This window comes from Oryctolagus cuniculus, chromosome 20 (assembly GCF_964237555.1).
Source record: "Oryctolagus cuniculus chromosome 20, mOryCun1.1, whole genome shotgun sequence".
In the NCBI taxonomy this organism is placed as follows: Eukaryota; Metazoa; Chordata; class Mammalia; order Lagomorpha; family Leporidae; genus Oryctolagus; species Oryctolagus cuniculus.
The window spans coordinates 43,827,786-43,847,403 of NC_091451.1; the positions used below are offsets into that span (position 1 = coordinate 43,827,786).

General features: G+C 62.7%; 1 protein-coding gene and 1 non-coding gene across 8 annotated transcripts in view; both read left to right on the forward strand.

The window, feature by feature from the left end:
• EVL (Enah/Vasp-like) overlaps positions 1 to 19,618 on the forward strand; it is a 139,893-nt gene that overhangs the window by 107,421 nt on the left and 12,854 nt on the right. For all 7 annotated transcript variants that reach the window (XM_070065396.1, XM_070065397.1, XM_051830861.2 and 4 more), the window contains 4 exons: positions 14,479 to 14,542; positions 16,595 to 16,659; positions 18,027 to 18,256; positions 18,628 to 18,749. In XM_070065396.1, coding sequence (XP_069921497.1) covers positions 14,479 to 14,542; positions 16,595 to 16,659; positions 18,027 to 18,256; positions 18,628 to 18,749 — 481 coding nt within the window. The remainder of the gene's footprint in view (positions 1 to 14,478; positions 14,543 to 16,594; positions 16,660 to 18,026; positions 18,257 to 18,627; positions 18,750 to 19,618) is intronic.
• On the forward strand, positions 4,456 to 4,520 carry MIR342 (microRNA mir-342). Its single transcript, NR_162610.1, has one exon. It is a non-coding gene; the product is annotated as a microRNA mir-342 (primary transcript).

Genomic DNA, 19,618 nt, shown 5'->3' on the forward strand with positions numbered 1-19,618 from the left:
GATTGAGGACCAGAGACACGCCCCACCTGTCCACTGTTGGTCTCCAGGACACACCGCGGTGCTTGACTCCTGCCCGGCACCCGCAGCGGACTGCCGTGTCGAGTGTGTGAAGCTGTGCTCCTGACACAGCGGGCATTTCCATCTCGGGGGTCTGCAGGCCTCGACAGTGCCTGCACACTGTGGATACAGGTATGGACGTGAGAGTGTGTGGATGCACTTTTGCTGGGCCAGTCCCCGGGTACCCCTGCCCCACATCAGGAGGGACACTGGCCAGTCATCCCCAGGATGGGCTGTGGTCGTCCTGCACAGTGCATGGGGTGGCCCGATGCTCGAGTACTCCACAGATAGGCACTGTTTTTAATACCCACTGTGGCCTTTGCAGGGGCGCCAGGCTGAGAACAGGGGCAGCGCTCTCTGCCTCTGTGTCCAGCAGCCCTTGAGGACTTCACCCCTGAGTCTCCTGTGTGCTGTGGTCACGTTAAGTTTCCTTATTCTCTGCAGACCTGTAGCCATTATCATCGCGGACAGGCACCTGGCCCTGTTGTGCCCTTTCTCCTGTCACTGGCTGGTTGGTGGTGTGGGTGAAACTGGCTGAAGGCACAAGAGGTCTCGTAGGCCAGGCCTCCTGGTCGGTGGCCTGAGGACTCCAGGGCCCTCCAGGTTGAGGGAAGGGCCTGGGACAGAGGGGCCCCTGCTCCCCAGTGGGCTCACACTCGCACCCTCGCCCATTCTCCGTTCCTTTGCCGTGGACATCTTGGCCGCGGAGATGAGGTGGCTGTGAACGGAGATAACACGCATGATAACAACAGAACAGGAATGACATCCGGCTCCTACGCATCTGCCCCCGTAAACCAAGCGTGCAGGCAGTCACCTCGGAGAGCCTCCTCTCCTACAGACTCAGAGACAGAGAGGGCCCCGGGAATATTCCATCCACCTCCCTTCTCTCTGACCATGGCAGCTGCTTCTCCAGTGCAGGGATGAAAGGAGGGGGCCGGCCTGTGCGCAGCCCGGGACTCCAGAGAGCACAGAACTCTCCCATACGCCTGCCCCGTGGGCAGCGCCTTTGACCCCTGCATGCCCTCCGCATCGTGAGGCCTCCAACATACCTGGGGGTCTGTACCCCCTGGCCTGCGACCGCTGTTGGTTGCAGGAGCCGTATTGTCCCCATCGCCTCTGCCCTCCAGAGGGAGCACTGGGAGGCCGTGCGCAGGCGCTCGGGAAACACTCTTCCCCTGCTGGGTCACAGCAGCCCGCTAGGACCAGAGACCCCAGCTCTGTTCTGCACCAGGCCCAGCCCCCGCTCCGTCACTGTCCTGCGCTGACTGCAGGCCCTCAGTCACTGTGCCAGCCCGGGGCCTCCGTGGGGCTCCGGCTCCTCAGCTGGAAGGTGGGGCGCTGACCGTCCTCCGGTCTTGCAGCAGGCCGGGGCCCTTTCTCTGTGACACTGCCTTAGCCATCATCTGCTCGGAGCATTCAGAACCGTGGTGTCGAGAAGACGAGACCTCGTGCTGGACCCGGCTGCGCCCTTGTCACATGGGGCCTGGGGAAAGCCCTTCCTTTTCCTGGGCCTGTTTCCTCTAAAAAGCGGAGGTGGGTCTCGCATCACAGCACGAGAGCCCAAGGAGGTAGGGCTGTGGAGGATTCTATGGCACATGGCCTCACACGGGGAAGAGCAGTAGTGGTGGCCAGCAGCCACGGCTTGCCCAGGCCTCCCGTGCCGGTGCCTGGAGTTCTAGGAATGCTTTAGGCTGCAGCGTCCCCCGAGTCTGCGGGAACAGCACGGCCTGGAAGGAGTCCAGGTTCTTGCCCCGACTCCGCCACTGCCTTGTGTGTGAGTACTGTCTTCTCGTGATGTTTCTTGTAGACCTGAAGTGGCGGGGGGCTGGACAGGGAGGCCCTGCAGGGCAGCGTGGGACAGAATGGTGCTGGACATTGGGGGTACACAGGACAGCCCGCACGGTGGGTGTGTTTCATGTGTCCCACCAGACTTCTGTGGGTGAAAAACTGTTTTTGTTATCTGAGCCAGAATGTGGCTCCGTTCTATAAAAAGCACTGTTTTGGTTTTTTCCAGTTTTAGTATGTGCAGAGTTTTCTAGGATTGCAGCTACTTGGATTTGTCCCTGTCCCACCTGTCTTCTGCTTGGAAAAGTCCCTTCTCGGGAGATGTCTTTGTCGCCTGTCCAGCTGACCCGTGGCGTGGCAGTGTGTCCCAGGTCTGTGGCAGGTGCCGGCTGCTCTCTGCTTCCCCTCCCAGCGTCCAGGGCCTGCACTTCATGATAGATGGCTGCCCCCTTTTGTCCCCTTCCAGGACACGTCAGGCCTTGCACTGATCCCTTCTCGCCCACCCATGTATGTGAGTTACACAACCCGTGCATCTCATTGCAGGAAAACACAGGGCCACTGCAGAGTGTCTGTCACAGGAAGGGGCCGTGGGGGCTGAGAGGGGGGAGAACCGCTGGGTTAGAAGCTCTGACAATCAGACCTGTCCCTCGTCAGGCTGTCCCTGCTGTCTCGTGTGCTCTTCGACTGACAGTGCCAGGTGGACCCCCTGAGGTCTGCCCCATCTACGGCTGGAAACCAGGCCTCAGAGAAAGGGAGGGAGGACGTGGCCCGTCCCGCTCCCGACTGCTGCCTTCTCACTAGAGGGGCGGGGTGCGGGAGAACAGCGAGCCGTAGTGCCGTGGAGGCGTGTTTTGCGGCCAAGCAGTACAGCGCTGGGCAAGGGAGCTCCTCTGATGCCCCCGTGGTACACTGGTGTCCCAGGGGAGCTGTCCAGCTGCTCCCTGGCCCCACTCCACTGTGTGTCCCAGGCCAGTCTGCTGATAAACCACTGGGTTCTCTCAGAACTCATCATGGTCACTCTGTCGCCGTCTTCCACTACTCCAGGAAGCAGGGCCCCACGCTGAGGGGGCGTGGCTGCCTGATGGCGGGGAATTCTCTAGAAATTGCCGCTCAGAGCTTCTGCTGCCGCAGGAGGCACATGTCTGGGCCCAGGTGGTGCTGGAGGGGTGGGAGCCGGGTGGGTGCCATGAAGCTGAGGACCCCCGTTTTGCAGGAATCAACCAAGGCCCAGAAGGGGAGGGTTTCTGCTGTCATCCTGAGTGGCCGAGGTCTGACACAGCCGTTCCTTCCTAAGATGCTGTTTTCTTGGGACCCAGGACCGGGGTGGGGGTCCTAAGGCACTCCCGGGGCGAGCTAATCACCCGGGCTCGGAGCACAGCGGCACGCCCCGTCCCCACGCGGCTCGCTTGTCACACGTCACCATGGCCCTGGAGCTGGCTCTCCTGGTGCCGGACGATGAACATCTCATTTCTCCAACCTCCCACATCCCTAGCCCGTCCCCAGCAGCCCCCCAGCCACAGAGCCGTGGCCAGCCCAGGAAGGGAGGGCTGGACAGACAGCCGCCTCCATCGCCCTGCAAAGGGGCAGAGCGGCTCAGACCTCCGAGCCGCTTGCGCTGGAGCTGAGTTGTGCTTCTCGGAACTCCTTTGCACTGGGCATTCCCGGCTGTCAGGCCGCTGGCCCTTCTGCCCCTCGGGCACCTTCTGGGCTGGTGTGATCCATCTGAGGGACAGGGACAGACCTCTGACCAGGCTGCCTTCCTCCCCTCTCTGCCACCTCCCTACTGCCCTCTGCTGGCCACTTTCTGCAGCCTGACCAGCTCAGAGGGGGACACCCAGAAGGCGAGGCTGGGCACTGCAGTCTCCGTGCACACGGCCGCTGGCCTGTGCCTGGCAAGCCATGCCTTCTTCCCCTCTCAGGCCCTACAGGTCCCTGCGCCATGGTGCTCCTCAGACCAAGCCTGCACCCCATGGAGGGCTCCTCGCCACTCCCCTGCATCCCCGTGCTGCGGCCACAGCACCGCTGGGCACGGCACGTTGTTCCCGGAGCGTGCACCCTGGCAGATTCAGAAACACCCTCCTCTCTGCACCTCAGGAACCAGCACCACCTGACTGGCGCCTTCCAAGACCCTCAGGCTGCGGGCCGGGCCCCACTCGAGCCTCCTCTTGACCCAGGCCGGGGAGCAAGGAGGTGGTACCGAGTGTGTCTGCTGATGAGGGCGCTTCAGGTGTCCCTGGTGCGCGTGGTCTCCCACTGCCCCCTCAGCCTGAACGCTGGCTCTGCCCCCTGCAGGGTGGCAACGGCAGTGCCCGTCAGCCCCCAGCTGCCCAGCTCCGAGCCCCCACACCCTCATCGCTCACCTGGTGGTCATCTCCCAGCCCCCACTGTTCACCCTGGCCTTGCTATGTGTGGGCGGGCTGGGTCTGCTGGTCTAGACTGCGCTCCTGAGGCAGGTTCCTGCCTTCCGCATCTGAATCTCAGCACCCACGCTGGGAGGGTAGAGGCGTTCCCGTGTCAGTTGGTGCCTCTCGCAGCCGCCGCTTTCCACTCTGCCGACCAAGACGAAGTCCTGAACCAGCCTCGCTCTCCACGTGAGAACCTGGGCTCGAGGTGAGGGGTGCTCTCTGTGCGTGAGGGACATGGCAATCGAATTGTCTCACACAGAAATCGCACCCTCTCCTCGGCCTGCTCAGCACCACGCAGCCTGCGGCCCTGCGGAGGGAGGGGCCTTCAACGCTGGTGACCAGGAACTGTGCGTGAGCCCAGGGAGCTTCTGATGTGGACTCCTTTTCTCCATCTGTAAAGTGGGTTGGTCATACCTACCTCACAGGGTTGTTGTGAGGGTAGCAGGGGGTGGTTTGGATAGTTCACCTAACAATTTGCAGTACTCTGTTTAGAAACAGTTATTTGCAAAGGTAACCAAGAGTGCCAGCCCCTGGGGTGGCGCGACAGCCCCACCTGGAGTGATAGAGGCTGGGATGTTTGGGGTGTGGTGGCCGGGATGACCCTGAAGGCTTGGCAGGGAGGGGGGGTGGCACAGGAGTGCTGATTGGGAGTCTGGGTCTGCGGAGAGGGTGGGGCTGAGCCGTGTGATCTCCCTGTGTCACTGTCTGCACAGCGTCGCCCACAGGGCCCTTGCCGCTGCTCTTGACTTCCTTGAAAGAGCTGGCCGGTCCCCAGTTTACCGCCCAGAGAAGGAAGGCTGTTGCCTCCCACTGGCCCAGGATCACTTCCTTGACGCTAAGGCAGGCTCCTCGGGGGCTGCCCCGCCCATGGACATAGCCCAGAGCACACCCCGCCAGGGCATGATAGTGCACGGCCCATCTCAGAGCTGCCTGGGAGGGGCACGGACTGTGGGGGCGGTGACAGTGGTGTGCCCTCCCCGCCCCGTACTGCTCCATATCCTGTCGCACATAGCTGCCGTGAAGCCTTAGGCGGGCCGCTTCCTGTTCTGAGCCTGTTTCCTCATCTTTAAAATGGGCGTTGTCCTGAGGCTCCCGTGATGGAAAGAGTGGGAATGCGGTCTGCGGGCTGTGAAGCACGGCTGAGGACAGGTGTCGTCCCTGAGCCCTGCACTCAGCAGGCAGGAGCAGGCCTCGTCTTCACGGCGTCTCCTGAGGACGCCCCCTTGCAGGACGAAGTGAAAGCTCTTCACGTCAAACTCTTGAGTGACCTGTCCAGGGCCACCCTCATGAGTGACAGGTCCCCTGTTCCCAGCGCAGTCTGCCTCTCCAGCCAGTCGCTTTCTAAGTCATCACCCGACGTGATGAGGGTTGACTGTCACAGACCTGTGACCCGACCTGTCCTTGCCAGCATCTTTCTCCTCCTCTACTGAGGGTAGTCCCTTCCCTAAAGGGTGAGCTCCCAGGCAGCCTTCTGCCAAGGGCCACTCCTTCAGGACAGGAACCAGCCCGGGTGCCTGTATAAACAACCCTGCTCAGGGCTCAGGAAGTCCAGGGCTGAGCTGCAGGTGCCCCTGCCCGCACCGGCCCTGCCGTCTGCCACACAGCTGCTTAGCCCGCCATCCTCTCGCTGCACACAGCAGGCCATTCGGTTTTTGCTGTCCAGGTCAGAAATCCAGGAGCTCCCAGTCTGAGCGACGTCCAGTTCCTGACCAAGGCCAGTGTGGCCCACGTGTTCTGGCCCTGGCCGCCTTTCTGATTCTTGCCTTCCCCAGTCTCCACCTTGCCCACTTCATTCCCGTCTCCCTGGCGCCCCCACCATTTCCCAGACACGCCAAGCACGCTCCTAACTTGGAGCCTGGACACCTGATGTCCCTTCTACTGCGTGTGTTCTGCCCCCTAAGGAACCTCCGAGCTCCATCCCTCACCTCCCGTGGGCCTCTACTTCAGGGCCAGCTGAGCAGAGAGTTAGCCCGTCGTGAGTAGCCCGCACCCACTCACCCCCTGAACTCCCTTCCTCTATGTGGTCTGTGTGCTTCCCGTCTCTCCTGCTAGAGTGGGAGCAGCTTGTATCCATGACTGTGGCCCCATGCTTGTTTGATGGGGGAATAAGCAGAGGGTTTGGGGTCACCGAGCTTCTGTGACGGACCATGCACTAGCAGCCGAAGATGACTGGGGTGTGGTGCCTGCGTCCACAGAGCCCAGGGCCAGGTGGAGCGGGAGCTTGTCGATAGCGGAGTGTAGGGCCTGCAGGGGCTGGGGGAGGCCAGGAATGGGCGTGGGCGTGGGGTCCTCAAGGACACAGAAGTCTGCCATTAGAGGAGGGAGCGAGTCCAAAGAGAGGGCAGGAGCCCGTGGGAGAGGTGAGGGGCAGGCAGGCTTCGAGTTTCCTGTCCCAGGCTGAAACTTTGGCCCGGAGCTGCCAGAAAGGTGAGAGACCAAGTGACAGGGCTCAGCGTCAGCTCCTAGCGGCTTCGAGTCTGCGCGCTCGGAGCACTCGGTGCTCAGGGACACCGTCAGTAAGCGGCAGGTGCAGCCACCTTCGTCCTTGTCCTCGTCCCCTACTGTAGCCCCAACAGTGGGCAGGTTAAGTCCCAAAGAGGACACTGAGTAGCTAGTCTGAGGTCACAGGCCCCCTAGAGGCAATAGCCCTGAGGAAGCGTCTGGGCCCCACATCGGGGAGGGCGGAGTGAGGAGATGAGGTGCCAGGCCCAGATGCCCTTGAAGGCACTGAGCCTATGGTGGCCGTGTTCCCCTGAGGTTCAGGGTCGTGCTGTGAGAAGCTGCATGTTCTGCAGGGAAGAGTGAGGAGAGGCAGCAGGGGCTGAGGCATGCGGGGAGGGGGCACTGGATGTGACTGCCTGTTCCCAGTAGGGTCTCAGCAGGCCGGAGGGAGGCTGCCGGAGCCGGGGGACCAGGCCGGGCAGGCCTCGGGTCCTAGGGTAAGGATCCCCCACAGTGGTTCCCCAGCTGAGGAATGGCTCTGATGCGGAATCTGTCAGCGGGGCTCAAGGGGCTGAGCCTGGGCCAGCGAGGTCGTAGGAGGCAGCTGGGAAAGCCCTGCAGGGGAGGGCCCCGGGCTTGGGTCCAGACAGGCCAGAGGAGGCCCCGAGGGGCGTTCTGCTGGCGAGAGCATTTCCTGGGGATGTTGTAAGCGGGTGCTGACTCCTCCCGCAGAGTTTGGGGTGACGCCAAGTTTGGGCACGGCCCGCAGGTGTTCTCTGCCTGCCTTGTGCCAGGCCCCGTGCCAGGAGCTGACACAGAAAAGGGTGAGAGGTAGCCCCTGCTCTGCGAGGGCTCACACCAGCGGAGCAAACAGAGATGCACAGCACTGGTAGCAGGTACAGACCTGGGCCATGTGTGAGTCCCACTCGGAGAGGCAGTCAAGGGGAAGCAACTAGCGCAGCCCCCTGTGCAGGGAGGAGGGGAGGCGTCCCCCTGATTACCAGGCTTTTTGAACACTGGGACTTTGCCGCTCAGGGCGTGTTGGTAAGCTGAGCCCTCCAGACAGCAGGCACCGCTGCTGTGCTGAGGCCTGTGCGGTGGCCAAGTGCCATGGCACGGCTCAGTGTGGCCCGCGCTGCCTGGCGGTGGATGGGGGAAGCTTGCCTGTAGGCTGCAGGGCTGATGGCCTACAGTCCCGGGAGCCCGTGGGACTGGCAAGGGGAGCAGGAGGGTCAGGAAGCAGTCCAGAGAGTGAGCAGAGGTGTGGGGAAGGCCCGGAGGGCAGGCGGCCCAGCCGCCTGGGACCTGGGGATTCTCCATCCCCTGCTTGCCTGCTCCCTCTGACCACACCTCTCCGCCCTGCCCCATGTTCCAGGGGTCACAGGAGAGCCGGAGGGGAGGCCCCTTCTGGTAGTCACCAAGGCTTGTGGGCTGAGCCCCGACAGGGCTCGGCAGTCTCGCAGGGAGCTTGCTGGAATCAGGTGGACAGGAGGGTTCTGATAGGTGAGCTGGGATGCTTCATTAAAGATTGACGTGGCGAAGCCCATCTGTTGGCTGGCCGATGTATCCGTTACCCACTGCACCAGCCAGGAGCCCGACGGGGAAGAGGTAAGTGGCCAGGGCGTGACAGGTGCCTCCTGACTCTGCCCAGGAGCCCTGCCCGTAATGGTCAGCAGGGAGTGGACCTTCCACTGTTTCTGCTTCTGCCACTGTGACTGCACCGTGCTTTGCAGAGTGAACTGTAGGTGACGGGAGCTCCTCCCTCTCCTCTCGGCTCCTCCGGCCTCTCCTCTCACTCCCGCTTGCTCCTGGGGTGGGGGCGGGGGGCAGGGGCGCTGGGCTTGGAACGAGGACCTGTGTGACCCCTCAGAGGGTTCCCAGTGGGGTCAGGGCAGCAGCAGCTGCAGGAGGGGCAGGTAGCCTTGGACAAGCCATGCCCATTTCTGAGTCTCGGTCTCCCCACCTGCTCAGGCCTGGACGATGGGGCAGATTCATCACCAGAACGCCCGCAGAGACGGTTTGTGAGCCATACAGAGGAGACAGGCTTTCATTAGTTTATTCTGTTTGGGGTGCACTTCAGGCTTAGGCTGTCTTGAAATGCGCGTATTAGCAAAGTAGCTGTCCCGAGGAGCGCAGCCTGAGGGGACCAAGCTGGCCGTTGGGGTATCCCAGCCCCGCTTTGCCCCTGGTGTGGACATGGCCTTGGGCAGCCTGGCCCTCTCCTTGAGCCTCAAGGACTCTCTCTGCAGGGCGGGGACAGGGCTGAAATGGGCACTGCTCCCTGGCACCAGGGCAGCACCAGGCCAGCAGAGGCACTGCCATCATCAGGTTAGAAGAGTCTTTGCCCTCTGGCTTGTGGTTTTCAGGGCCCAGTTGCCAGGGCTGCTGGGTGCGTCTCTGCAGGGCCCTGGGCAGTGGCCCCTCTCTCAAGTGCAGTCCGTGGAAGCCCGTGGGTCTGTGGTAGGAGTTCAGTGGGTGGCAAGCCAGCCAGCACAGGGGATCTGAGTGAAGCACACGGGCCTCTCTGGGTTTAGCTCATGGAGCAGGACTGGGCAGACAAGACTGGATCACTCACACCTATGAGTGGTGTTAAAATGGAAGTGGCAGCCACGTGTCTCTCCTGCTGAGCTGACCTGGGAGATGGGCTGAAGGTAGCCGCCTTGGTCTCCTAAACATGGGGAGAACTGTTTAACAAGGGCTGGGCATCAGTGTGCTGTGGTGGCAGAGCCCTGGGTGTAGGTCCCAGCTCTGCCATCAGTTCCTGTGTGGCTTTGGCCAGATGGCTTACGCCCAGCCACAGACTCCATTCCCACCTGGGCACTGGTTTGCTCATAGTCAGCATAACAGCCAGGAAGAAGCTAGGGTCCTGAGCTAGCAGGGGAAGGTGTGGAGGGGACCCTTCTGGGCTCCACCGTGCCCAGCCAACATGGGGGACAAACAGGAAAGAGGGAAGGGGACTGGCCAAGAGGGGGAGGGGCTGGCGAGACTTGGGGCCCTGCCCAGCTCCAAGCAGGTGGCTGTCGCAGGCCTGCCAGAAGTTCCATCAGGCATCACTCAGCAGGTGCTCCTGGGAGCTCAGGTTCCATCTTTCCAGGAGGCCCTGGGGATGCCTTTCCTACAGAGGCCGACTGGAAACCGAGCCTGGCCTTCTGTCTCAGGAGGAGGTGTGAGCAGAACCTCGCCTGACCGGCCTCCTGAGCTCCTTGGACAGGAGCCAGCCCTCACCCCCAGGACAGAGTCAGGGCAGAGCCAAGCTGCGCAAGGATCATTTGGAAATTCATCAAGAGGAAAACAGTCCCCGGTCCCGGGACAGGCACCACTGCCGTTGGGTCGAGTTCCCTCCTTGTCCGTCTGAGCCGTGGAGATTGGCACCCAGGGCACAGTGTGTTAAAGGTGAACGCTCGCTTTCCTCCGCCCGTCCGGCTGTGTGTCCTGAGAGCCACCGTGGTCGGCTACCTACAGTGGCTCAGCCGCCTACAGTGGCTCGCCCGCCCAGTCATCCCCAGCCTGCAGACACGGTGCCTGGTCCGGCCCCTGGCTGTGTTGGCTCTGAGAGCTCTCCGGCTGTTAGACTTCCAGCCCTTTTCTCAGAGCACACACATCCCCTGCCCCTGGTCTCGGCCACTGGCTGGAGACCTTCCGTGTGCACGGTCCGAATGCCGAGAGCTGCGTCAATGCCAAGAGTGCTGGGAGCAGGGAGGTGAACAAAGCGGCCACGTCCTGGAGATCAGGTTTCGCCTGAGCTCTGGGACACTTAGCTGGCAAGCACGGCATGTGAGGAGCGAGGTGCACCCGTAACCTGGGCCACACCCGGCCCAGTGCATCCCTGGACTCAGCCCAGCTGCGTGGCCCAGGAGCGGCTCCACGCTCCCTGCCTGTGGTTCTCTCTGCTTGTACCCAGCGTTTGCCCTCTCCTGGCCCCTGCCCGGTTCTCCAGGGGAGCGTCCTTGGAGGGAGCAAGCCCCACAGCGGGAGCCTTTGTCCACCCTTGTGTGAGAAGCAGGCAGGTACAGTACGGGTGTAGGGGTGAGCTGGAGCAGCCTGGACGGGCACATGGCGCTTATTAATGTCCCTGCTGACAGAAGCGTGCAGAGGCAGTGGCCTGCCAGGGTGGAGCCTCAGCCCTGACCACCTGCTCCGGGTCCCAGCCCTTAGCCCTGTTGCAGTGGGGGTTAAACTCCTGCACGAGTTCTCCGGGAACCTGGCGTCCGCTCCACAGCAGCTCTAAGCCTGGCGTTTCCCGGCTCACTTTTCCCCGAGCCAGTTCAGCCAGCTCCTTCACCGAGGCCTTCTCTCTAACCTCCCAACCCGGCTCCGTCAAGTGTACCTGCCGTGTCCAGGTTTTGCCTACGGAGACATCCCTTCTGTCCCCAGGAAGCTCAGAGTCTTCTGCGAGGGAGAAGACAGTGCCCAAGGCACTGTGGCACTAGGGGAAAGTTGTGAGCTGGGAGAGACTCTTGTGGGTAGGGCTGTGGGAGGGGCGGGAGGACGCAGGAAAGGTGAACCAGGACTTGGGCCGAGAAGTCTTGGCAGGAGAAGGTGGCGCAGGTGCACTCAGAGGCCATGAAAATGCGTGGAGGTGGGAGCACAGTGTGGGGTGGGGCTCAGTGGGCAGCTCCAGAGGACGATTGTGAGGTTACATCCAGGCGAAGCCGCCACAGGATGGGGTGGGTCCAAGCCTCTGGGGGGAGACTTGCATTTTGTTCACCTGGGCTTGGACCTAACTGCAGAGATCACTTGGGCTACAGTGTCAACATAGAGGACAAGGAGGGGAGAGAGGGCAGGTGAGAGTCCTCTTGGTAGACAGGTCCAGGAGGGAGATGCTGAGTCAGGCAGGTGTGGACAGAGAGGTTGGGGGCGTCTGCAGGGGGGCAGAGAAGGAGCAGTGGGGCCCCATCTTGCCCCTCCCCCGGAGCCTGCGGGATCCAAGGACAGCTCAGAGGAAGGAGCTGGCTTTGCCTGCACTCCACCGTGGCTCCTGCTCATGTCACAGGGGTCATCTATGGAAGCTCGGGGCTGATGGGAGTCTGCCTTTGTGCAGAGGCCCCCCCCTTGGGAGAGAGCACCTGCAAACAGACCAGGCAACCAGCCTGACCCTCAGCCCTGACTCTGCCATGGGAGAGCTGGGGAGGGGACTCTCGGTGCAGATGCCCCAGGTGTCACTGGGCAGACCCCGCCCCTTGCCAGCCTTAACTCCCTCCCCTGACATGCAGAGATTCTGCTATATAACCTTAGGGACCTTGTAGCTCCAACAGCCTAACCCAACGTTTTCTCCCTTTAGAAAGACAGGACAGGTGTGGGGCACAGTGGTGCAACCTGCTTGGGACGCCGGCACCCATAGTGGAGTCCCAGCTCCACTCCCAGTGCCAGCTCCCGCTGAGGCTCACCCTGGGAAGCAGTAGGTGATGGATGGCTCAAGTAGTCGGGTCCCTGCCGTCGACGTGGGGGGCCCAGGTGGCGTTCTCAGGTCCTGGCTTCAGCCTGGCCCAGGCCCAGCTGTTGCCAGCATTTAGGAAGTAAACCAGTTGACGGGAGCTCTCTCCCTCTGTCTCTCTGCCTTTAAAATAAAATAGATAAAAATTTTGAAAATAAGGGGAACAAAAGGGCTTATACAATCAAGTGTTATCTTTTCCTGCTCTATAAGTGTTAAATCTGCAACTATTTTTGAGATCCTGGTGAGTCTTTTTTTTTTTTTTTTTTTTAAGATTTATTTACTTGAAAGTCAGAGTTAGGGAGAGACAGAGAGAGACCTTCCATATGTTGGTTCACTCCCCAAATGGCCATAATGGCCAGGACTGGGCCAGGCTAAAGCCAAGAGCCAGGAGCTTCGTCCAGGTCTCCCATGTGGGTGGCAGGGGTCTAAACACTTGGGTCATCTTCTGGTGCTTTTCCCAGGCCATTAGCAGGGAGCTGGGTTGGAAATAGAGCAGCCAGGACACAAACTGGTGCCTATATGGGATGCCAGCATCGCAGGCGTCAGCTTTACCCACTACCTCACAGTGCCAGTCCCTCCTCCTGTTTCCTTAGGCACAGAGGAGCAGGCATGCCCACAGTGGGCCCCTGTATGGGTACCTGGCTGTCCTGGGCAGAGGGTGAGAGGCAAGGCCAGGTCAGTGGGAGTACAGGCACATTGCAGCCACCAGTGGAGCCCTAGCATTCGGAGGCTCCCCTGCAGGGGTGGAGCTAGACAGGGAAGGGGACCCAGACTCAGGAGTGGGCTCAGCAGCTGAGACGAGTTCTAGAACAAGGCAGGAGTCCCGTTGTCCGAGCTACAGCCCAAGCCTAGGCCAAGCTGGCAGCCAGCAGCTCAGACATGAGTCCTAGACCGGGCGCTGAGGGGTCAGGAACCCTCCTGCCTCAGCGGTGAGAGGGGCAGGGCAGGGGGCGGTGAGGTCCTCAGCTTCCAGCCGGTCTCAGTCTGACACCACAGTGATGAGACTGAAGAAGGTGGCACTTGGCAGATGGTCTGCGTCTCACACTGCCATTTGCTGCCCGTGAAACCGTGAGCAGTGGGGCAGCAGCGTCCCGTACTGGAGTGCCTGTTTCAGTCCCAGCTGCTCCGCTTCCGATCCAGCTCCCTGCTGTGCTCCAGGAGGAAAGCAGAGGACGGCCCAAGCTCTGGGGTCCCTGCCATCCGTGTGGGAGACCCGGATGGAGTTCCAGGTTCCTGGCTTTGGTCTGGCCCCACTCCAGCTGTTGCAGCCATTTGGGGAGTGAACCAGTAGATGGAAGATCTCTCTGTGTGTCTCTCCCTCTTTCTGTCTCTCTGCCTTTCAAACAAACAAATAAATCTTAGAGGGGAAAAAAGACATTGAGCAAGTCACGTAACCTTCAGGGCCTGGTTCCTCAGCTGTTCCAAGTGCTCATGGGAACGGCCTTAGGGCTGTGGGAGTTGGAATTCAGTTTCAGTAAAGAGTCTACACCGCAGTCTGCCGCTGGGCTCCCAGAGTGGTTGCTTCTGTTTCCGAGAACACGGAGGGGAGGGAGGAGGGAAATGAGTCCCTGCGCCAGTGTCCATGTGTTGTGGCCTGAGCGTGCTGCCTCCCTTGGGGACAGAGCCACTGCCCTGCCCGCCCGGGATCTCTCTACCCCCAGGCACCGTGAGCCTGCACGGCCCCTGGGTGATGGCGGAGCTGCAAAGATAAGGAACAATCGGGCATCTTCTGAGGTCGGCGCAGGAGCGTGGGTGTTTTGAGTAGGGGGCAGCAACCAGGAGCCTGGCAGGCCCCCAGCACCAGCCCCACCTGTACGTGAGGTCTGCCCAGCACACAGGCTGCGCCAGGGGCCTGCCTCAAGGCCCGTGACGGGATGGGCCCAGAAGGCTCCATGTCAGGCAGAACAAAGACACCCATGGCAGGACGCAGCTGCGCCCCACCCACAGCCCCCAGACTCCTCAGCAGGCAGCAGCAGGCACTGGCTCAGACAGACCAGGCTCTAAACTTTGGCTCTGGCCCTGAGGGCGGAGTCAAATAGGTCACTGGGGCCCACAATTCCAGCTGAGTGGTGTGCGAATGCTTGGTGGCTAATGCGGTAGCAGACCCCGTGAGTGCCCCGAGGGGGGAGGGGAGGGGGCCACAGCGGCAGGAGCCCAGGAACCCCACGAGCTCAGGGAAGGGCCAAGAGAAAGGGAGAGCTGCGTGATTGGGGGCCCCAGCTGGTGTGGCCATTGCCCAGGGGTGACTTCTGGAAGAAGCCCTGAAGGCTGAGGTGGGCGTGGCTTCAGCGCTGTCTGTCACAGCCTTTCTTCCTGCCACTAACCACTCCACTCTTGTGCTTCTCTGCCCTACAGGCCCCTCCACCCAGCGTCAGGTGCAGAATGGCCCCTCTCCTGATGAGATGGACGTCCAGAGAAGGTAACCCCACCCGTAGTAGCCGCCAGGGGCAGGGAGAGCAGGCCAGACCAGAGAGGACCCCCGTGGGGTCTCCAGCAGTGAGGATGAGTCTGCGGTGTCAGCCAGCATAGCTGACCCCCAGCACGCGCTCTCGGGAGGAGCCTGCGTGTCCCGAGTGCTGTCAGTCATTCCAGGAAGCCCTGCGTGGAGAGATGAAGCCTGGGGCCGAGGCAGCTCCCTTGGGACGTGGCTCGACGGCCACAGGAAGTGCCGTACCCTGAGATCACAGCAGAGGTCATGAGAGCTCCCCGTGGAGCGGCCTTCCCAAGGCCACGTCAGGACCTGGATGGACCCTGGTCCGCCAGCTCCAGCCCTGCCTCTGGCCTGGCCTCTCCCCAGTGCTGGGAGTGAAAGCGGGGAGGGGTGGGGGGCGGCTGAGTGTCTCTGAAGCCCTCTGTGTCAGCCCTGGTCTCGGGCCTTGCGCTTTGTCGCATGCGGGCGGGTTTCTGCCCCGGCCCTCAGTTGGCCCGTCTGAAGGTGGGCAGCCTCACTCTGCCTGCGTCAGGCTTGTGCCGTTAGGGGTGGGAGTCTGCTTCTGTGGGGCTGGCTTCCCGCTGCTCAGGACAGCAGCCCTGCACGGTACAGGGGCCTGCTCAGCCGGCAGGCCCTGTCGCATTTAACCTCACACTGACTATCTGCAGCTGACGTTACCGTCACTGCCTCCCATGTGAGCCACGGAAGCTCGACCACATAGGAAGGAGCTAGAGCAGGACTCGTTAACAAGTCTCACGGCAGCCATGCAGTGCAGCCTCAGGACGGCCTTCACCCAGAGGAGGGCGGGAGGGAGCGGCCCCCAGCAGGCAGGCACCCACAGAGCGAGTCATCTTCACCCGAGGCCCAGGGCCCAGGCCTGCAGGTTGCTGGCTGCACCGAGGGCGCCTGTCAGCACGCCCCCTGCTGGCCAGGCTGTGAGCTGCGGGAGTCAGACCTTGCATATCCCACTTCTGGTCTTTCTCTCCCTGGGCAGCAGGGCTTACTCAGGACCCCAGTGAGGCAGTGAGTCCTGTTTTCACACAAGCAGTCTCATAGTTCAGGCCTTATTTTTACATGGTTTTCAAGCATCTTTGTTTTACTGTGATTTTCTAAGTTGACAGACCCTTCTCCCACAGGGGATGCTGGGGTTTTGGGAAGTGCTCCCGTCTCAGGCGGCTGGGAGGGGTGGAGAAGCAAATGCAGATGCCACGCTGTTGCTCGGGGCCAGGCTTCCTCCTTACGGGAACCCCTGGCATTCTCAGTCGGACCCGAGGCCCAGGATCACAGGACGGGAACCGGAAGGCTCCCTGTGCAGATGAGACACGCAGAGCTGTCTCCACACAGCACCCACCGCGTGCCTGCCTGACCCCTGCCGTCCTGGCCACCTCCTCACCCGTGTGGCAGGCCTCAGCGCCCCCTCAGCCCTGAGCTTCAGTCACAGGCAATCCTGGTTGCCCCACCCCAGCTGAAACCATCCCGTGGCCTTGGTCTGAGTGGGCTGCGAGACCCCTCCTACCCACTCCCGCGGTCACTGGGCTCTGCACGTGGATTTGTGGGTCAGCGTCCTCACTCTGCCTGCCCCGGCCACTCAGCCACAAGGAGCCAGGATGGTCCCTCCGAGGGTGGGGTGGCTGCCCCGCAGCAGACGGGGCCTGCGCTGGACTGTGCTGGAGAGGACGTGGCGTGGTCCTCCGGGTGCGTTTCTCCTGAGCACCACCCCTGGGAGCTTAGCCAGGTGCACTAAGCACAGGTGTTCCTGAGGCCAGGCCAGGCCAGGTGAGCCCGGGCAGCCCAGGGAAAGCTCTAGGGAGTGAATCAGATCGGCGGTGGCCTCCCCGTCCACTGTGCCTGAGACGGGACTGCTGGCGTGCCCCTGTTCAGGAACTTGACCCCCACCCCCCCTCCCGTTACATGGAGGCAGCGTGGCGCACCGCAGCTCCCAGGGAGTGCCACGGAACCCAGCTCCGCGGGCTGGGCCCTCGCACGCAGAGCGAGGTGTCCCAGCTGCTGAGCAGGCCGCGCTGTCCTCTCGCCTTTCAGACAAGTGATGGAGCAGCAGCACCAGCACCGCCAGGAGTCCCTGGAGAGAAGAGCCTCGGCCACAGGTGAGCGCCCCCGCCCGCCCGCCGGGCCCCGCGCAAGCCCGGCAGCTCGCAGGGCCTTCAGGCGGAACAGGGGGACGACTGGCCCGACCACGCCTGCCTCCAACCTGCTGGCCTGCCAGGCCTGCGTCCCGAGTGGACGTCCAGTGAGCACTGCTGCACTGGTGGGGCTGGGGACACGGCCACCGCCACAGACAGGACACACTCGCTGCCCGCTATCCGATCCAGGGGACAAAGGAGCCGACATGGGCTGCCGCCTAGTGCACCCTGTGGCCCCGTTCAGGGCAGGGTGCCACCAGCACGCAGAGGAGGCCCCTCCCCCGGGACCAGAGGTGACTTCCTGGGGAGAGGCCCCCCCAGCAGCAGCCCTGAGCCTGAGCAGAGCTTAGCGTGGAGAAGGAGGCCAGGATGTTCTCTAGAGAGCGGTGCCGGTCCCGGGCAGGCCCAGGCCTCACCAGGTGCGCTCCTGGGCATTGTGTTGTGTAAGTCTCTCCACTGCCCTGGGCAGTGAGCAGGTGGTCACTGTCCTGGCCCCGTCGCTGCCCCCGGGTCTGCTCTGCTTTCCAGTACAGGCCGATCCTCTGTCGGCCAGCCCCTCCCCTCTGCTCCAGGCCGCCGGGCTCCTCGCCGCCACCGCGCAGGCCTCTGCTTTCCGCTGCTCTCGGCACCCTCTTCCCCTCCACCTGACTCCTGCCCTCCTGGCAGGTACCAGCCCCGCCGTCACTCCCATCGGGAAGTTTCCAGGAGCTGCTGGCCAGCACGGCAATCGCATGCTTGCTATCCCTAGCGTGTCCCTTGCCACAGTCCCGTTCTGCCTCCACCAGGGTGCTCGGCTGTGTCCTCTCTGCGCAATGAGCCCCCGAGGGCAGGGCCTGTGGTCGCTTTCCCCAGCACACTCCCGGCACCCAGCGGAGGCTCAGGCAGCGCTGGCTGGGAGGGCGGCTTCCAGGACAGACTGCTCCCTGCCCTGGGATCCACAGTGGCCTGCCACAGTCCCCAGAGGCCAAGGGTCAGTCACGATTACGCCTCAGAGACCAATTCTGCCAGTGCCCGGGCGGCGCCAGGTACTTAGAAGGAACAAAGAAGAGGAAGGGCACAGATTCTGCCGCCAGAGCTTCGGCTCCCACTGGGCAGACGTGGCTGGAGCGGGAAGAAGGTGGCTGGGCTCAGGGCATGGGAAGCAAAGGCGTGACGCTGTGGGTCCAGCCAAGGGGGCCCAGTTCACCCTGCAGCGGCTTCCCAGAAGAGCAAACCCATGTTTGAAGGGAGGGCCGCCTGTGTCTGCCCTCCCCGGGAGTGGAAGTGAGAGCCACAGGCCTGGGCCCCAACGGGGGGCTGAAGACCCACGATGCCCCCCTATTCTGTTCCAGGGCCCCTCCTCCCACCGGGGCACCCCTCATCTGCAGCCAGCGCCCCACTCTCCTGCAGCGGGCCTCCGCCCCCGCCCCCACCCCCTGTGCCGCCTCCCCCCACCGGGGCCACCCCACCGCCCCCACCCCCACTGCCAGCCGGAGGAGCCCAGGGGGCCAGCCACGACGAGAGCTCCGTGTCAGGACTGGCCGCCGCGCTGGCTGGGGCCAAGCTGAGGAGAGTGCAGCGGGTGAGAGCCCGGGCAGGGGCGGAGCGGGCGTGGCTGTTATGAACTGCAGGGCCTGTGGGTTTCTCTGCCATTGCTCTGTCCCCTGTAGCAACGTGGCCCTCGGAAGTCAGGTCCGTCAGCACCGGGTCAGTTCTCCCCAGCCCTCCGGGCATGTCCCGGAATGCGACCTCGTGTGGGAGGGACGCCTCTGCTGCCGCTCTCCTGGCCGGCTGCCTGAGTCCCCCGGGCTGGCCCTGCAGGGTGGGGGAATGCCGCACAAGACGGCCCCTGCGGTCTCCTGTGGCGGGGCCATCATGGAACTCACAGGCACGACACGCGGGCCCCTGGGTCCCGGCACCAGCACCACCACTAACACGGCACCTTCCCCCCAGCCAGAAGATGCGTCTGGAGGCTCCAGTCCCAGTGGAACCTCCAAGTCCGACGCCAACCGGGCGAGCAGCGGGGGCGGGGGAGGAGGCCTCATGGAGGAGATGAACAAGCTGCTGGCCAAGAGGTGGGTCCTGCGCCTGGGCTGCGGGCTCCCACGGGCCCAGAAGCCTTTGTCACCTGGGTTCAGCCAGGTGACCTCAACGTTCCCTCCTGCCGGTATCAGTCCGAGGCATCACGGCCTCCACCCTAGATCCCTCCTGGGTTTGTCGAGCGAGTGTTGAAAGTTTCTGCAGGCAGTGCCCTGTCCTGAAGGAGGCACTTGGAGATGAGTCCAAGATAAAGGCAGAGGCTGAGGCACAGGGCCTGCACCGGGAGCCCTGGGGCCCCACCGCGGGGTGTGGCGTGGGCGGGGATGACAGCACAGGGGCCCTGAGAGGTGCAGGCCGTCCCCTCCTGTCCTGTGGGCCTTTCTCCAGCCGCACCAGCAGGTGGTCCCCGCCTGCCACAGAAACCAGGACCGGTGCAGAGATGGGCCCGCTGTTTTTGTGGAAGGGATGCGTGGATTTCAGTTTCAGATGTGGCCCGTGCTGACGTCCAGCGGCCACTGCTGCGGCCGACTGGCCCCGAGAGGGTCGCGAGCACAGCAGGCCCTCAGAGGCCAGGAGGGCTTCACAGCGGATGTGCACGCTTCTCTGGGCCGAGACGGGAGAGTGTCCTGCACAGGAAGAGCAGCAGGGGTGCAGTGGGCAGGGCTAAGCTGCGGAGAAACCTGCGAACTCCACTGTGCCTGAGAACTGGCATGGAAGGGCCCGGAGGCGGGGAGAGCTGAGGGCATCGGCTCATCGCCGCGCCCAGAGAGGCGCACCGGACTCGCAAAAGTGGAAACGATTTCTGGGAGAAATAAAAATATTAACTCTGTCCCCAAGTTCAAAACCAGTGACAGTTTGGCCCGGATGGTGTAGCCCAAACAGAGAGGAAGCTGCCGTATGAGAA